Source organism: Suillus plorans (genome assembly GCF_016647745.1).
Source record: "Suillus plorans strain S12 chromosome Unknown HD556scaffold_21, whole genome shotgun sequence".
NCBI classification, from domain to species: Eukaryota; Fungi; Basidiomycota; class Agaricomycetes; order Boletales; family Suillaceae; genus Suillus; species Suillus plorans.
In genome coordinates this window covers 547191-564511 of record NW_024537405.1, presented here as the reverse complement: position 1 = coordinate 564511, position 17321 = coordinate 547191, and the positions used below count along the sequence as shown (strand labels likewise).

General features: G+C 47.5%; 7 protein-coding genes across 7 annotated transcripts; 2 read left to right on the top strand and 5 right to left on the bottom strand.

Moving 5' to 3' along the window:
• Positions 1–60: 60 nt before the first annotated feature.
• Positions 61–2814, bottom strand: HD556DRAFT_1364257 (uncharacterized protein). The gene is made up of 7 exons (XM_041302735.1): positions 2701–2814; positions 1994–2651; positions 1749–1946; positions 1185–1697; positions 403–1137; positions 278–354; positions 61–225 (listed from the first exon to the last, which is right to left on the bottom strand). The coding sequence occupies exons 2-7, from the start codon at positions 2582–2584 to the stop codon at positions 207–209; spliced, it is 2133 nt and encodes a 710-aa protein (XP_041161556.1). The 5' UTR covers positions 2585–2651; positions 2701–2814; the 3' UTR covers positions 61–206.
• A 262-nt stretch (positions 2815–3076) lies between these two features.
• HD556DRAFT_1364253 (uncharacterized protein) lies at positions 3077–4045 on the top strand. The gene is made up of 4 exons (XM_041302734.1): positions 3077–3246; positions 3308–3359; positions 3418–3445; positions 3495–4045. The coding sequence occupies exon 4, from the start codon at positions 3513–3515 to the stop codon at positions 4038–4040; it is 528 nt and encodes a 175-aa protein (XP_041161555.1). The 5' UTR covers positions 3077–3246; positions 3308–3359; positions 3418–3445; positions 3495–3512; the 3' UTR covers positions 4041–4045.
• Positions 4046–5096: 1051 nt separating this feature from the next.
• On the bottom strand, positions 5097–5897 carry HD556DRAFT_1364252 (uncharacterized protein). Its single transcript, XM_041302733.1, has one exon. It carries the CDS (start codon positions 5466–5468, stop codon positions 5106–5108), a length of 363 nt encoding a protein of 120 aa, XP_041161554.1. The 5' UTR covers positions 5469–5897; the 3' UTR covers positions 5097–5105.
• Positions 5898–8864: 2967 nt separating this feature from the next.
• Positions 8865–10149, bottom strand: HD556DRAFT_1442119 (scavenger mRNA decapping enzyme; the record flags this gene model as incomplete). The annotated part of the gene is made up of 7 exons (XM_041306411.1): positions 8865–8993; positions 9056–9150; positions 9198–9484; positions 9530–9630; positions 9683–9778; positions 9841–10013; positions 10080–10149. 7 exons carry the CDS (start codon positions 10147–10149, stop codon positions 8865–8867), a joined length of 951 nt encoding a protein of 316 aa, XP_041161553.1.
• Positions 10150–10940: 791 nt separating this feature from the next.
• HD556DRAFT_375843 (uncharacterized protein) lies at positions 10941–12497 on the top strand. The gene is made up of 6 exons (XM_041310420.1): positions 10941–11175; positions 11223–11283; positions 11342–11786; positions 11841–11848; positions 11905–11963; positions 12020–12497. Exons 2-6 carry the CDS (start codon positions 11259–11261, stop codon positions 12344–12346), a joined length of 864 nt encoding a protein of 287 aa, XP_041161552.1. The 5' UTR covers positions 10941–11175; positions 11223–11258; the 3' UTR covers positions 12347–12497.
• Positions 12498–12529: 32 nt separating this feature from the next.
• On the bottom strand, positions 12530–14799 carry HD556DRAFT_375635 (major facilitator superfamily domain-containing protein). Its single transcript, XM_041310419.1, has 11 exons — positions 14741–14799; positions 14670–14691; positions 14410–14619; positions 14239–14354; positions 14003–14182; positions 13877–13953; positions 13768–13826; positions 13666–13722; positions 13032–13612; positions 12891–12979; positions 12530–12838 (listed from the first exon to the last, which is right to left on the bottom strand). The coding sequence occupies exons 3-11, from the start codon at positions 14589–14591 to the stop codon at positions 12644–12646; spliced, it is 1536 nt and encodes a 511-aa protein (XP_041161551.1). The 5' UTR covers positions 14592–14619; positions 14670–14691; positions 14741–14799; the 3' UTR covers positions 12530–12643.
• Positions 14800–15989: 1190 nt separating this feature from the next.
• On the bottom strand, positions 15990–17274 carry HD556DRAFT_1442116 (Pre-mRNA splicing factor-domain-containing protein; the record flags this gene model as incomplete). Its single annotated transcript, XM_041306410.1, has 3 exons — positions 15990–16841; positions 16898–17131; positions 17185–17274. The coding sequence occupies 3 exons, from the start codon at positions 17272–17274 to the stop codon at positions 15990–15992; spliced, it is 1176 nt and encodes a 391-aa protein (XP_041161550.1).
• Positions 17275–17321: the final 47 nt, after the last annotated feature.

Sequence of the window (17321 nt, the reverse complement as noted above, 5' to 3'; positions counted from 1 at the left end):
AAAGAACGAAATTACAAAAGTATATCTGATTAGAAGGGATTCCGACTGGATGGTTACGGAAACCGGCGATCGCAATATTTGGAGTGGTGATGTAAGATGATGATCCTAGTCTATGTGTGTATGTATGCATGTGTCAGTTGTGTCTATATTCCTATTACTCCTGTAATGCTAAAGGACGCCGTCAAGATATCTATAAGGACTCCGCGTTATACAGTCGGGACAAGCCTACAATCGTTGTCAGCACTTGAACCATGCAACCAAGGGTCAGGACACCAACAAATCATATTTAACTAACTCGTCAACATCAATGAATGCTGTTGAGGCCATTTGACGAGCTTCTACCCACATCCAGACCTGTCTCGAAGATAAGTATTGGTAGAAGGGAAAACACCCAGCATCTACCTTCAACAACGCTCCAAAGTTTCCTGAGGGCAACTGTGTCATCGACTCTTGAGTCGTCATCTGCCGTCCAAGCTGTCGTAGAATCGGCAATGCGCTCTTGAAAAGATCTAGACTTGGATCCAAATGTCTCCCAATGCCTTCAAGAAGTAATATGGAGATAACCGTATTGATGAAATCCGCCTCCATCTTGACATGGTGCTGCCGCACAGCCGTTAGAACATCAGTCAAAATATCTGAAATCTTGATTTGCCCAAGTGAGAACGTTTTCCGCTTGATGCTCAGAACAATGTGTTGCATCTTCAGTGCAAACGTTTCGGTGTCGATCGCAAGTTCGGGAGTCCGACAACGTTCGACCATCAATTGACCGGCTCGGTAGCCATCGAACTCAGCAATAGCCCTGAAAAGATCGAGGAAGTTCTTGCGGTTTGCCGCGTTAAGCGTTGTCACGAGACCAGCATCGATGAAAACGATTTCAGGAATGTAGCCCTGCTCCGATGAAACCCTAAGTTCTTTTTGCCATTCCTCACGGGAATGTCTGAGTGAGCGTAGTCGGACTACTATTTCATCAGATTCCAGCGGGCGCTCGACAAGAACTTCGGCAGAGCCCTTTTGTGGGAAATATGAGGAGTACAAGTTCATGAGGAGGTCACGGGTGGTCGGGGGCTTTGTGAATTTGATCATGATGTTGCCCGGATGAAGATCGGAGTGCACGAAGTTGTCAAGTAGTAGCATTTTCTGCGGGAAAATGGGTAAAAGAAAACTACTAGAGATAATTCACGAACCAAGAAAGCATCCAATCCGACGGTTGCCAATTGATCATCAAATGGTCCACCTCCGTTTTTCAGAAAGTACTCCATGCGCAAGGCGTTCTCGTATTCCTCGACAAGTAAGTCGGCAGTCGAAAACGTCTTCAAAGGACGTGGAAAGGATACTGGCACATTTCTCGAAGCAAAGTTATTTTCGAATGTCAGCAGATTCTCTGCTTCGATTCTGAGGTCGAGTTGTCGACGCATCATTTCACCAAAGACGCTGACCTCCTCTGGGAGTGATAACCATTGCATACCGGGGAAAAGGTTAATGACCCGCGCAAAGAACGACATTATAGATAGGTCATGCGCAATATCCTTGGCGACGCGAGGATGCAACACTTTGATGGCGACAGATGCAGTAGGCACTGAAGGCGGAGGGTCTTGCAGGATAACGGGAGCCAGTGACCCTGTGGGTGATTTGGTTTGCCGTTTTGGACCAAGGTAAGAGGGAGGTATAAGGTCATGCTTGAGATTTGCCCGGTAGACCTACGGATAATGAGTCCATTAGTAGCCCACAGAAGCCAGCAGCAAACCCACCTGTGCAATGGCGCCGACTCCTATCGGATTCTCATTGAAAACTTCGAAAACCTCGTCGAATGGCCGTTCAAAGGCCCTTTCGATGACTTGCTTAGTGTGCATGAGTGAATGAGGCTTGCCGCGAGAGTGCAAGGACCCCATTTTCTCGCAAAGTAATGACGGGAAGAGATCAGCACGCGATGCTGCCCATTGACCAAGCTGAATGATCAGACAGTGAGATGGAAAGAACGCTATGGGATAGATACCTTGATGAATGTTGGCCCGGCGGTCTGCATTCTCCTGACAAGAAATTCGTACCACCAAACGGCTCCCCACTTGTCACCCTTATATCTACGTTCAGGCTTCCCAATAAGCAGCATAGGCATGGTAATGATGACAGGTATGAACAGGTAGAACAGGTGAATGAATCTTCGTGCCGTCAACACAGGTTCCCACAAGTGTTCCTGCAACAGAGATAATATCCGCGAGGGAATAGACATGTGTGGTTCCGCCGGTGATCCTATTATAGTGTCTCTTTCTTGTACGTTTAAGTCGTGTTCTGTACACGGAATAAGTGTCGGCGAGGAAAAGATGGAAGGTAGGTGGAGCTGTTGTCTAGGATAGAGGTAAAGTGCGACACCGCCAGTCACGGGAATAAGCCATGCAATATTGCGCCATAGTCGTGTGCGTGATTTGTTAGGGCTTTTGAATGACTGCAAATGAGATAGAGCAGTATGTTGTGATCGCTGGAAGGTATGACGGAGGCTCGACCCAGACCCACGGACGATACTGAGGCGGTGAGATAGCACCAGCAACCGCATTTGCGAGGGAAGTGCATGTATACGCTGAAACTGCATCTTTCGTAGCACTGAGACAGTACTTGTGTATTTCTACACGTTAGTTGGGAAGACACCAGCCAGTGCTCTGCAGAGCAAATTAGTGACTCGAAATTATCTTAGAGTGAACAACTCACTGTCATGGACTAGAAGGTCGAAACGCACAAACCAGATATTAGCGCTACGTACTCCAGTACAGTTGTGATGACCTACTAGGAGCCTGGTGCGATAATTGATGTCACAGCCTGGGTCCTGCGTTTGCTTTTCGGGGCGTCCATATTTGGGAACTACTCCATAACACGTGCACATGGTCAATGCGTCTTGACTCTTGATTGTTCACAAAAAACAAACGCGCAATAAAATAATCTTATACGCTTGTACATTTTTTTCGAATCGTTGTTGTCGTGCTTTCGATGTTCGATTGTTGGTGGTCGCGACTCACGCGTATCATAATTGATTAATCATTGATTATTCTTTGTGATATCGCTCACGTGACCGGGAATATTTGCGGTGAAATCATTAGTCCCTGCCGGGCCACCACTACCTCCCCCATGCTATAAGATCACTACCAGCACCGGTATTGTACCAACAAGTCTCTCGAATCATCTGCGGGAATTTTGAACGTTATAAGTGGTTCATTTTCGCGAGAGATTAGGAAGGAACCTGCCAGTGCACCTGTACTAGTACGTCTTGTTCGACCTGGTCATTTCTTATAGCCAGACACGCGCTCATGGTTGCTCATAGCTTCTGGTCCTCTAGCCGTCTGTTTGCTTTTCTCATTCGTATTTATTCGGCTGTGAGTCTACGAAGTTCTTTCCCAATGAATACCTGAATTACTAATTTCGTATCTCAAGTGACCACCTCGCTTGCTTCCTATACCAAGTATTAAGGTTCCCCACTCTACGCGTTGCATTATTTAAGTATACCGCAGGAGCGGGCACGATCCAGGATGGCCAAATCAACGAAAACACCCAAAGGTCAACCGACGCGCAAGCACAAGAAGCGGCGTCTCTCCCCAAAGGATCACTTCGCCCGTCTCATGAAGGAATCAGTGGAAGTTGCCCCCGAAGAAGCTGCTTCTACTGAGTCCTCATCTGCTGCATCTACTTCAACCACTCAGACTGCTCCCGCTCCCAACTACTCTAATATCCTTCTCATTGAGAAATTTCAGGATGCTCTCGATACTCGGACGGCTGTATGCCGCCGCCTCGAAATCCTCGTACGGAGCTCAACTTTGTACACCCCATCAGCACAAGCTCGTTTGATCAAGTGCTTACGGGATGACTACATCCGGGGGGACAGAACGAGGAAGGCCATTGACAATCTGCGACATTCTGATTTCATCAGCGCTACAAGCATGGCAAATCAGGATGCAGAATTCATTACGAAAGAGGTTATGGAGAGCACGAGATTGTTTTTCGAGGGAAGTAAGGAACTACAGGAAATAGGGGATCAAATTGCAACACAGTTCTCATAGTATTAGTGGGTTTCCGTCTCAAGCACTAATAATGGGTCTGGGCGCTAATGTTCTCAGCAGGTCACGAGTTCTGCATGCCTCGTGCTTAGTCGATGTCGCTTTCTTGCACTGAAATATCATAGCATATATTCTACTTGCACTCGCCCGTAACATCCCTTTTGTATGCACAAGAAACCATAATCAAGCTGCAGTGTTACGGACCCATCGCTCTGCATGACAGCGTGGATCAATCCAAATAGCAGACCGGATCATGGGAAAGCACACCAGACATATACTCGCAGGCAGTATGTAGGTCCAGCCAGCGACCTACTGCGTTGACAATGAGGTCTATGAACGAATTCACCAAGAACTATTGAGCACTGACATGAGTTGTAGCGGGCTTTGCCATGCATGACAGACGGAACCTTCCGTGCTGAGATGGACAGATGCAACCACAAGCTAGTCACGTAGCGTCACTCTGACAGGCACGCGGGAATCCGAATCTCAGCGCTACACTATTAGAGGCCTTTGTATGGGTCTTCTTACACGGTATCCTCTGTTTTCCCGCATCATTGTGCATCTTTGGAAGTGTTGCAGTCATGGTTTGTGAAGCCCACGTCTTTTGTTCGATTTCACTGATACAAGTTGTAAAGCTAGAATGAAATTTCCACTAGATGTATTGATGGTAGATATAGCACAGATATTCGTGTGTGTTAGACGATAGCATAGAGAGCAATGGAAGGACTGATTGATGTAAAGTAGATTCCTGTGGTTTAAGGACCGACCATATGGTACAACGATAGCGAAAGCAAGACACAGGTTGAACGAGAGCCAACAGCACGAGCTGCGAGATTAGTAGATTATGCAGCTATGACAAACTACTTGGTTTTCCAAGACAACTTCCTCGCAACTAGTATGGCAAGGTCCTGCCGACGTAACGTGTGAGGGCGAGCAGCTGCTGTAAGCAAGAATAGAAAACGTACGATGATTAGAGTTGCGAAGTTTAGATGCTTGACGTGAGGTTGGGCGTCAGTCTCGGCAACTTCAATAGCTTCTTGCGGGTTCTCAGCATTAGGATGCTGTTCTTCAGGGAGGTCGGGCTGCATTTGAGAATTGAATAAGACTACAAAATGACAAAAAGAAAACGCGTACAAAGTTGAGGATCACCGGTCCAGCACTGTCATCGTTTTCAACAATATCATCATACAGGCTGCTGGGATGATCATTAACAGCGTGCTTCGCGACAAGGGTCAAAAATAGCGCTGAAATGATGTTCGTGGCATCGCTCACCATAATCTCACGTTGGCTGAGTTTGACTCTCGGGTAAGGGTGGAAGCGAAGCAAATAAGACGCCCTGTAGCTTGGCAATCTCATGTTGCTTATCGAATACTGGTTTATTACGAGTGAAAATGAAGGAAAAGGGATGTCGTTTACTTTGCGTGAAGACATTTGGGGGTTTAAATAGCAGCGAAGATTCGATCGAACGAAAATAAATTGGGGCGGCCATAGTCTAAGTTCTAGAACTCCGAATTCGCAATCCCGACAGGGCTTTAGTGCCGATTGCTTGGTGGGCGCCTGTTCCAGTGTGTCACTTGTGGATCTTCAAATTTGCAAATGTTGGTACGACATTTGCTTCCGCGGAACCAATTCTCAGTCCATCTTCGTGAGCGACCTCGTTGACCCAGAACAACCATCTAAACGAGAGGCATGAAATAGCGCAGGAGGGACAGGATGATCATGATTGAGCACCAGGTTGCTCTATCAAAGCTATGGACCGCCGTTGCAGAACCTCCACGATACACGCCACAGACCTCGACATGTTCAACCGAGTCTCATGCACTGCCTAGAGCATCATGCACAAGCCAGAGCATCCCTGGCTGGAAAAGAAGAGTCAGTACATACGAAGCGTAAGTGCGTGGACTCTCTTATGGGGAGCTCTCTGTTGTACGGGACAAAATATATCTGTGATATACTGATCAACCATCCTGAGCAATCATATTCCTTCAACATGCCAGACAAAAAACACCCAATGTCGGGTTACTCGTCGTCAGCGAAGACAGCGTGACACAAAGTGTGACACATCGCGTGACCCAAAAAGGGGCATCAAAGCAACTTTGCGCACGAGCCAGGCAAGTTTCCAACCACCATCATGAAACATGAACACGACTCAACAGCGTGCTCTCAAGCTCCCAAGATGTGTCAAGCATTAATATGAGTCAAGATATAGTCGCTATGGCTGCATCAAGATCGCCCCCCCAAGTTTCAACTGACGCAATCGCCTCCATCAACATCAACGAGTGGTAACCAATGCCAACATTGATATGCCCCAGAAACAAAACATGGTTTGAGTGAACAAGACACTCACCAGTGACTATGAGTTGGCTCAATGCCCCCCTACATGCACCGTAAGCTGTCCCAAATTCTCCACAAATTTCCGCGCATCAAGACGTGAAGAATGTCGAACCGAATGATCCAACCTGAGAAGAAAATGCCATCAAGCTGCATAAACCATGAAGACCCCCAGCGCCGTTGCTGACAAAAAAAACTGGCATTTTTCACCGTCGCGATGTGCAGTTCTTGCCTTTATCGACGCAGTTGGCAATGTCGAACTGTGACCGATCTAACTTGAAGTGCGACCAAGCATCTTGCGTGCCCTCATGAGGGGCATGATACGTCCAAGGCGACTTCTGATTTGCAAAGGGTCCATGGGTGCGTCAAGTGGTATCGAAGCCGCTCGTGTCGATCTTCAAGATCAACAATTCAAGAAATTCGTTTACCCTCTTGCGTTTGCCTGAGTGGTTGAAGCTGAGCCAAATTTTGCGTTGCGGCACGACAGTGGTTTCGTGAATGCTTCCGAATTCGTGGGTGTTACGGTCCACAAACTTGAAATCGAAGTGGCTCAGGACCCTGGGTGGACCGTGCACACAACTCCGCTCGCCAATTCCAGCCAAAGTTTTTGCAGCCTCCCTAGCCGATTAATCAATACCGGTCTCAGAAACCTAAGTATTGATTTATTTTAACGGAATTGTCGTCTGGGACTACACCACCTACGCATGCATGAAAGTTCTGGCAAGAGGACGACTTTGCCTGAGAACAGTTCACTACAATGGAAAGACGATGGCGCAGCGTTGCACCTGAAGTTTGTCTGGGACCTCTACATACTTCTTCCTTCCTCACGATGCGTCCAGCAATTTCAACTTGCGTCAGGGCTTGATCACGAAGCATTACTATCTTGATTTCGTTATAGAACTACCGAAATACCGTTGCTCTGACTGAACCGGATGTTGTGCTGCTACCCTCCCACCGCCAACGGGCAAGTTACCGTTTCCTCTGTACGGCGTTCGCTAATTTTTGATTCTGGGATGATTCCAGGCATTCGTCCTCAAGCTTTTGGTCCATATTCTATCACATTGTGATTCCTGCGCGGTGAATTCATGCTACACAAATAATAACCACACGAGCGGTCATCGCCAGTCACTGCCATATCTCTTGCACTGCGCCGAGAACCAGAGGAAAGCAAAATTCATCGGTGTTACATTTGAACGTCAGGACAGCCTATTTGCATTCTACTCCATGCTGGACGACCTTGTAATTTTTTGTCATTTTCCTCATTGTCTGCAGTGTCTGATCATTCGACTCCAGGTGACTTGGGACTTCACGCTTTATTTTATGTGTTACGAAGTTGTGCAGGTCAGTGTTTCATCCATTTTTCGTGCTCGACAACCTTTGCTGATGAGCTGTAGGCAATCAATTGCAAAAGATCCACATGATAGTGAATGCCCAAAATTTACAATAGACGATGCAAAGACCTCTCTGCGCTATTGCCCACGCGTTCTTGGCAAACCTATGACATTTGGTTTGGTGTGACGACTGAGAGCACTTCTTGCCGCTGTTGTGCAACCCCCTTGGGTTGCCCATTCCATTCTTGGAACTGGGATATATACTAGCACCATCTCGTCAGCTAATTGTGACTTGTTAGCCTCCCTTGGAGCTCAGACGCACTTTCGAAGGTTTATGGAACTTTTTCGCCGTGAGCTTCTTCGTTTGGCTTCTCTACCATCGTTCAAGTCCCTCCTCAAGCCATACCGTGATAACAACACTCAATCCAATCCCACTCGAATGAGAAATTTCCAACTTGATGAAGTGCACATCGCTGCACCATCACTTTCTGCCCTTAATCGCTGTCTCATAAGAGTCCGAGCACCTGGCTTTAACGTAGTTGCCCCGTTGCTGCCGTTTAGTCGCTCGACACACTTACAACTCGAGGATTTTAGGATTGGAAGTGCGGATCGTTATCCAGTCCTGCCATCTCTTACCTTAATGGGATTTGCCCATCTTATACATCATTACCCCCGCCTACACACTATTGACATGTCGTTCTGCGCATATGAAATCGACATAGACAGTGAGTTGTTCTCTACGACTACTCCCAACGAGGAGATCACCAGACCTCGGTGAACATGTCTCGAGTCGTCGATCCCATTGCCTTAGCCTGTGGACTTCTTGCCAAGTTTGATGATGCGGCTTCCCCTTACCACCGCCATTTGAACATCTCAAGGATAGATGGAGTAGGATGAATACGTTCCCGAGGGGTTGATGAACGATCAGTGCAATGGCACTCAGTGCATTCTTACAGTATTTTTTTTATCTTTGATTCTTGTCCGCTGGCGCCGAGCCCTACGATAGACACTACCTACACTATAGATATTATTACTTGACGGACACAGAACTCGAGTCTGAGGATTTTTTCATGCATATTATTACACTAGTACTGTTCGTACTTCCTGCCGACCTTTGGCTTTTTACGGTATCTTTAGTTCCCTGTTGGTGCTCTACCATCACCATCTAATCCGTATCATGCACCTCTGCAAGTGCTGCAGCCATGGGTTTGTACAACCCATGTTCTGTGCCGAGTCCGTAAGTGAACGTCATGCGCCCAAGAACGGAAGAGCCATCGTCAGGGTCTAGTTCGAGCTGCGAAGGCAATATATAAAAGACATCACCATGTATTGTGCTAGTATAGAAATATCACGCACCAACGCAATTATATCATCTAGTAAGTGAGCTTGCCCCACCGTCATACCGTGCAGCCCGACATGACCAGTGTGGACAATGTGCACGTGAAAGTGATCTGTGCAATAGATTAAATTGATCCTTGATCGTCGAATAACTACTCACAATAACTCGGTTGATAATGGATGTACATCCTGACGCCACCACGGCCGATACCCCACTTATTCTGCACAACTCTCCAAGCATCTCTCCGGAGGTTCTTGAGCATTTCCAAGTGCAGCTTTTTGCGGAGATCGCGCATGCAGTGTACGTCAGAGTGTGTATAAATTGCGAGGAGGTAGAGGTCGGAGACATTGGTTGTGTCCCACTTCATGTCGGGAAGGATGAGAAAGTCCGAAGAGGCATTTAGGATATTAGATGCTTCGGCGGTACCTACGAGGATGTCCTGGACCCTGGGGATGGGTTAGCTTGTGGGCTGCGACTGAGACAAGGAATACCATTGTGTGCGTGCGGGGTCGAAGGCGAAAATGTATGGTTTGACAATAGACTGGTAGAGGGCAGGGGTCTCGTGCACCATGAGTACGTCCTGCTTTGTATACTAATGCATATCCATCAACCTAAATGATAACGGAGAAATGAATAAGACGGACCTTGCGGACGTGGACGTCAGTAGCGGGGCAGATGACATAGATCTTCACGTCAGGGAAGTCATCGCGCTTGTGAAGCCATGCAAAGAACCACGAGTACTGAATTACAATGGACAGATAAATCAGTATCTGGTTGAGAGAAAAAGGATAATGGGACATACAATGTCAGTGCTTCCGATCTTCTTGGTAGACTCAAGAATGCCAGATGAGAGCTGGGAAGCGACAGTAGATGACAGGGACGTGCGCTCGAAGCGAATGATGGCACGAAGAGGTACAGAGGGTGCCGATGGCGAGGGTAGTGTGCCCAGGACGGCTAACGTATGTGCGAGCGCGTCTAGTAAGTTGTCATTATATGATCAAATTGTTGTTAGGGCCGTCATGACAATATTACTATACGTACTTTCATCCAGAACGCGATCAAACACGAACTCTTTCAGGTCAACTTGAATACTCGCCATATCACCAGTCATGATCAAGATTAAAGATTATCGAGAACAAATGGTTAGACTAAGCCCAACATGCATCGGGTGAACTAAGCCGTTATGCATTCTGCCATCAACCGTCCAAAACCTAGCCTGATTGGCACTCACTTTGCACTCACTCAAAGTCTCCGCCAGATTCCCGCGCAAGCCTAAAGTCTTCATCTCCGACTCCGACCGAGTCTCTCAGGCTGGGTGCTCGCCACTTCATTGGCGGTGCTGCGTTAGTAAAATGACATCTAACATGAAGTCGGACTACCCAAAGACTTTCGTGCGATATGCTTGACATCGTTCAATGCATCGCAAAAAGTTTCTAGCAGAGGTCGCAATGTCACTAGAGAGCGGAAGCCACCTGGAAGGTTGGCGATTCAGCTTTCATCGTCGTTCACTGTTTCGGCCAATATTTGAAGGAGATAGACTCAAGTATCGGCATCGCCACTCTCATCCAACGCTTCTATTACGATCAAGGTACGACCTGCCAAGTCCCCCCAGCATCGTCATGATCGCCTGACTTACCACCACTGTTGGAGGACGTCCGGTATAGCTTTCAAGTAAGCATTCTTTGTAACGACACCAGCTAGCGCCCTTCGCATGTTTTCGTCACGATCAGCAAGTTATCCACAGATTACGGTTCTTCAACCTGCTCGTTTCCGCACTGCTGCACCCGGAACCAATGTTTTCGTGCCAATCCATCCTGTGTACTCTGATGTAGATTTATCTTCCAGACAGTACCGCAGCATATACTATCCATTTTCCGGACTGAGACTCATCTACAAGTTTTGTAGATGCTCGTGCAACTAGATGATCCCCCATTTTATCCCCCGGTGCACAGAACAGCCTTGGAAGTTACGAGCTGTCGAAAATTACGTTAGTTGGTCAGATGATGTATAGTTATCTTGACGAGGAAAATAGTCAGGAGCCTGCCCCAAGGTTGATATTCTCATGGCGGCCAATCCCTACTAGTATCAATGCCGGCCCGGTCCATTCCTCTATAATAGAGCTCAGTCTGGTCACTATGTATGGCTGCCCGCTTATCCATCTTCCGCAGACTGATACCAACCCAGAGTCACGGTGAAGTCTACCTCAGACAATATTCAACAATGGCCTCCCCGAAAGTTTGGTTCAGTTAATTCATTTTTACTACTGACTAGGAAACGAAGCTGACAACCTTCTCCGCATTCAGTCACTGGTGCATCGGCTGGTCTAGGGCGCAAGGTTGTCGAATATGCTTTGAGCAAAGGAGACAACGTAGTTGCCACCCTGCGCAAACCATCGATGTTGGAAGACCTCACTGCTAAATACCCTTCTTCCCGCCTCGTCACTTTCCCGCTCGATGTAACAGATACGCCCTCGATTACCACAGCGTTCGATCAGGCCATCTCGCACTTCAATCGTGTCGACGTCGTGCTGAATAATGCAGGATACTATATAGTATCAGAAACTGAAGGCATGCCTCACAAGGCCGCACGAGAAATGTTCGATGTGCTGTTCTGGGGTGCGGAGAATGTCATGCGTGAAGCCATTCGATGCTTCAGGGACGTGAATCGTCCCATAGGAGGGCGGATATTGAACGTTTCTTCCCGGAATGCCTTTATTCCACAGGTTGGCACTGTACATTATGCTTCGGCGTAAGTTCATATATTCTGCACAATTTTTCTCGCAGGTTAACATCCAAATGATAGTAAAGCTGGTAGGTAGGCTCTCCACTTCATCTTAAAGATCTGAAGGTCAACTGGGTGTCGTTAGCGTTGGAATGTTTGACGGAAGGGTATATCGCCGAACTTGACCCAGAGTGGCAAATCAAAGTAGGTCGCTTGTATCGCTCAACTTTGGGACTCGACATAATTTACCTTGACAAAAGATCACCCTCATCGAGCCTGGCCTTTTTCGTACGTCGATGATCCAAAGCCGTATGACAGAACCGGTTCACCCTGCTTATGAATCGAACCCAACCCTCCCAAGTCGCAAATACCGAGCTCTCTATCCTGACATTGAGGACACGCATTTTGATGGCGATCCGGCCAAGTTTGCAGAAGTGGCCTACAAATTGTCCTGTTTGGATGACCCCCCAATACGCCTCCCTTTGCACAGGGTCGCATTGGAATCTGCGAGAAAGAAGGGGGAATCTTTACTCGAAACTGCTGAAAATTGGTCCAGTTGGTCGGACGATGTATACTTGCATAAATGAATGAAAGATCAGTGTCATATTTTTGGTAGGTATCATGTTGTCGGGACATCGAATACGAGTATGTATGCACTATAGAGAATATTTTAGGCATGAAATAGGATATCATTAATCATTCGCAGCGCAGTTTTTACTGTAAAAGTGTGCTTCCCTCACTTGAAGCTCTGGGCGGATACGCATTCTGCATATATTTCATGTTCAGTTGATTCATAACACTCTCTTGCACCAAAGTACTTTAGCATATATTCTACAGGCACTTTCCCGTAACTTCCTTTCTGTGCGTATTGGTAGACGCCATGATCAAGCGGCATTATCACGAGCCCGTCGCTTTGCACGACAGCGTGGACCAATCCAAATAGCAAGCCAGATCATGGGAGAGCACGCCAAGCATATCCCTGCAAGCAGTACATAGGTCCAACCAGGACCTATCGCGTTGACAATCAGGTCTACGACAGATACCATCAAAGCACCCAAGGAACATCTGACCAAATTATTCTGAAACGAAGTAATCAAGATTGTTGATAAATCGAGCGATAATGAAACTTACACATGCGGTAATGGAAGAACTCTGGGATGGTAGTAGATCAATGAGTAGCGTCTGCACGCCATTCATAGTAGCGACGACTGTATAACCAACTGTTGATTCACATAAATAAGGGTATGGGGGGAAGGAAAGGCAAAGACGTACATATAACTTGCAGGATCAGTGGAACTGCGATATTTGTCTCCTGCTGAAGCGACCAGCCATAACCAGTGCATGTCAAGACAAAAATTGCGGTAAATATGGGCATCATCCTTAGCCTAGCTCTTTCTATTGGAAAATTCTCCTCCCTGGTCACGTCCTCGGGCCGTATGTGCTTCTCAGGATCTTCTTCAGCCTTCTTCACGAGCCTATTCTTGGTTCTTTGAAAATCAGCGTCTAGCATTTTGCCGGATAGGACAGTGCCAATGGTCATCCCCCCACCAATCGCTAGGAAACACAATCCTATATCTATTTCGTTCAGGAACGGGTACTTGTTTGCGAATATCGTGGATATTGTGGTATTTACCGCATAAAAGACGGCGTATATAACTGCATTGAATACGAGAAGGTTCAGAACGTCCAGATAGAAGAAGAGGCGTAGCGGATTGTTCAGTGCGGGCTTGGGAGGCTTTGGGGCATCACGATCTATACGCCCTTTCCCAACAATTGGCACGAGGGGACGATAGAAAGGCGATGGTATCACACTGCCATCACCCACCAATCGACGCAGTGTCTCAGGTAGGAAACTAGAATAATATGAATGAGGTTAGAGAAACGCCGTATAAAATGAATTGCACACATGAGCATAAGAGCAAAACATGCGGCAGACATGATGCATAGAAACCAGAAGATAGACCTGTAACGCATTCAGCTACATTCGATGTACCAGATAAGAACTGACCTCCATCCGAGCTTATCTGCAAGGACACCACCAATAACAGGTCCCAGAGCAGGTCCAACCTACGCGGGTATTAGAGTGTATAATGCAGCAAAAGTAATACGTTATGTACTTGTGGTCCCAAGGTAAATAGGCCGAAAAATCCCCCGCGTTCTGCGGGGGTTCCTATATCTCCAACTACCCCAGCACCTATAGCTCCGGTAAGATGAAAAGGTATAACAACGAAGCTCACACATACCTAGTGCAACTGTACTGGCAGAACCAGCAGCCTGGACGCATCGCAAGAGCATTAGTAACCAGTATGCTGAGGTCGGGACCAACGCCAGGCCGATGCAAGATAAACACAGGACAAGGAGACAAGCGAGAAAGATGGGACGTCGTCCAAACCTATCCGCCATGGTCCCCCAGAACATAGGAGCTGATGTGGTTTGAAAATAATTATTCCTCCCATAAACTTTTGAGTTATCTGCTTACAGATGCCTTGAAGGACCATGTAGGCGGTGACGCTTAGGTTGATTGATTCTATAGATTTGTGAAAAGCTGAAGCAATCGTCGGTATTGCAGGAAAGTACACATTCGCAGTCAGCGGACTAGAGAGATGGTCAGAATGTCCCTCTGGTCCACGTACGGATGAAAATACTGCACCTAAACAATGCAGCCAAAGAGGCTATCATTACAATGAACCATTTTTCTTGGCGAGTGTATATGCTATATAGCTTGTCTGCAGCTTGCTTGTTGACCTTCTGTTCCTCGAGTCCATGTGTTGCAGCACCCCCAGCCCCAGGAGAGGTTACTGAGATATGATGAGTCTGTCCAGTGTGGGCCATGATCCAAGCCCTAACCACCCCACTAGATCTATGATAAAGGCCTTCAGGTCGGAATGATAAAGGGACTCCCTGACTTACCAAGGCCGCCCACTATTTATGGCTAAACGACATAAGTACGTACTCAAGTCACGGTACCGAACATGACTAGCATCTGAATCAACCGCTCCGTCTTGGGCAAGCACGAGGTCGGGAAATTGGGATGACAGAATAGCACTCACTGACGCATGACGTTGCACATGACACTACACCAGATTTCGAGGTAAATAGTCCCCGGCGTCCGGCGAGATTCAGAATGTCAACAAATTGACGAAAATCTGATGCACCGCGTGACCTATGTATGCGTTTATCAGTAGGGCAATATGTAAGTTGCCGTAAACACATGCCCATTTGCATCACAGCGGTGCTTTGCCGAAGTAAAGTGACAAAGTCAATATGACAAGTCATTTTGTATCTTGCGCGTATCTTCTTCACCTCGTAGCACGTTGACGCCAGACGCCCAGTTCGCATTCAAAATCTCCAAAGATGTCAGATATATCTGCAACTCGGTACCAGAGCGTCTCGGAGCGGCCAAGGGTCTGCAATTCGGTTTTGGGATCAACGGAAGAAACTAGCTGCTGACTATGTCGGGTCACTTGCACCACCAGCGCTTGTAAGAGCGACGGAACGGATTTTTTTCAGGCTCAGATAATGGTGCTCCAAGAGTGTGATTCGCCAGATCTCGCCGAAGGTGTAGAGGTGGTCGTTACATCATGCACTCCTCGTGAGCCACTTGTCCTAAGCAGCGCCAAAAGGGCTGAAGATACGACAAGGTAGAAGTCTTGGCCTCAAAATGCAGTCAAGTCAAGCAATGTGTCGACAAGAGAAATTCCGAGAGGATCATCGCGGGCCAGAGGTCGATGTCACTTGACATTCTTTACAGGGAAAAGATCAGGCGGAAGTAGCAACCGTCTCGATGGGGGTTGGTAGAAGCACTGCAATCACGAGGCTATATTTGATACAATAGATTATCATCCTTGTGTAAGAGTAGGAATGACAATGACCACTGACCATACTGTCCAGTCCAAGAGCGTTGATGACTTGGTGGAAAGATACATAATCGCAACGAAATTCTCCAGCCCAAGGGCAATTGTCACCAGCTGTAGCAATCTCATAATGTGGTGTCTTCAACCTCGCGCGCAGCTGTCCCTCGGATTCCCTCACGGCGACAACCTAGAAGGTCACGATTGTGTTGCTATAGTGCCAACGAGTGTTCAACCGGTGACTTTTGCATATATAGTCAGACGGAGGGAACTGGTGGAGTAGCGAAGCTATTGAAAAAACAAGTAAACAATATGGGTACAATAATTTAGCAGATCATTTACAAGACACAAAAGTACATACACCAACCACGATGAAATCTCAGTCCGCGTCGGCAACCAGGCCGCCTCTTCCCCGCTTAAGCCTGTCTTCTAAACCACCTATGCCACCAAAGACCTTCTTCTGTTCTTGACCTAAGAAACCACCCATGCCCTTTGACTTTGCGCGGGCTCGCTCTTCCGCTTCCAGGTCAGCCTTCTCTTTCTCAAGCAGTGCCATGAGCCGCTGCTGCCGCTCCACCTCCATGTTTGCGGCACCCGACTGCATGGCGGCTAGTTTTGCAGCACGGTCTTCCGCGGCATTGGATAGCTGCTTCTTGGCGGAAGGTCCGGGGCGGGAATCAGATCTCGGAGGGCTATAGCGTGAACGCTTCGGGTATGGGTTACGGTGGGGGGGACTAGGACTGCATCTCCGTTTCCTATCGTCTTCTGTTCGTTTGCCACTACGCTCGATGCTTCTGCGACGCCCATAGCCATTGTCGTCTGATTCGTCCGAGCGTGGCCAAGTTCGGACGCCGTCGTCGAGAGAGTCACGACCTCTGCGGTAGCCAGGGGAACGACTTCTGCTTTGTCTCCGATAATGGCGGTCATCGTCAGCATCGTACCGACGATCATTCCTCTTGTATTCCCCTACAGGACTTCTTGACCGTGATCGGTCCAGCCGTTCTTTCTTTTCCTTCTTCTCTCGCTTCTTCTCTTTCTTATCTTTCTTTGGCTTTATACCATTCCGTTCCTGCATTTCACGAAGACGGAGGGGGTTAGACATAAGTGCCTGGTATGCAGCCTGTTCTTGCTGCTTGATAGCGAGTAACGGATCTTCACGAATCTTGGCAGCAATGTCTCGAACATTGTTAGCATTCTGAATGGCGATGAAGTTCTTGTGAGATGCGCCAAGCTACATAAGTCACTTGTTAATCTGTAAATGAAAGCCATAGAGACATCATAACATACCTGTGCATTCTCATCGGCCGTCAAGATCTTGTCAACCCGCTTTTTACCCAGCAGGTAGTCCTCTAAATCGTTTGCGTTCTGATTAATCCCAGTCGCAGGTGTCGCATACATCCATTCTAGCTTCTCAGTTTTTCTCTTTCCTGTTTGCTCTTCTTGTAAACGTTGCAGTTCCTGCAGCTGCCTTTCCTCCTCCTTCTCTTTGCGCAGCTGGTCAAGTTTCTTCTTTTCCTCGAGCTATGAAACAGAATCAGTCAAAGATGATCCCACAAGCACTATTTGGCACTCACAGCCTTCTTCTCCTCGAGCCAGACCCGCTCCTGATTCTTAAGCAGGAGCGGGTGCCAAGACTTCTTCATGTTCAAGTCCCCACCACCCATCTTTGCTAGCTTTTCTTAATACGAGGTTGAATGAAAGGTGTTCCGTG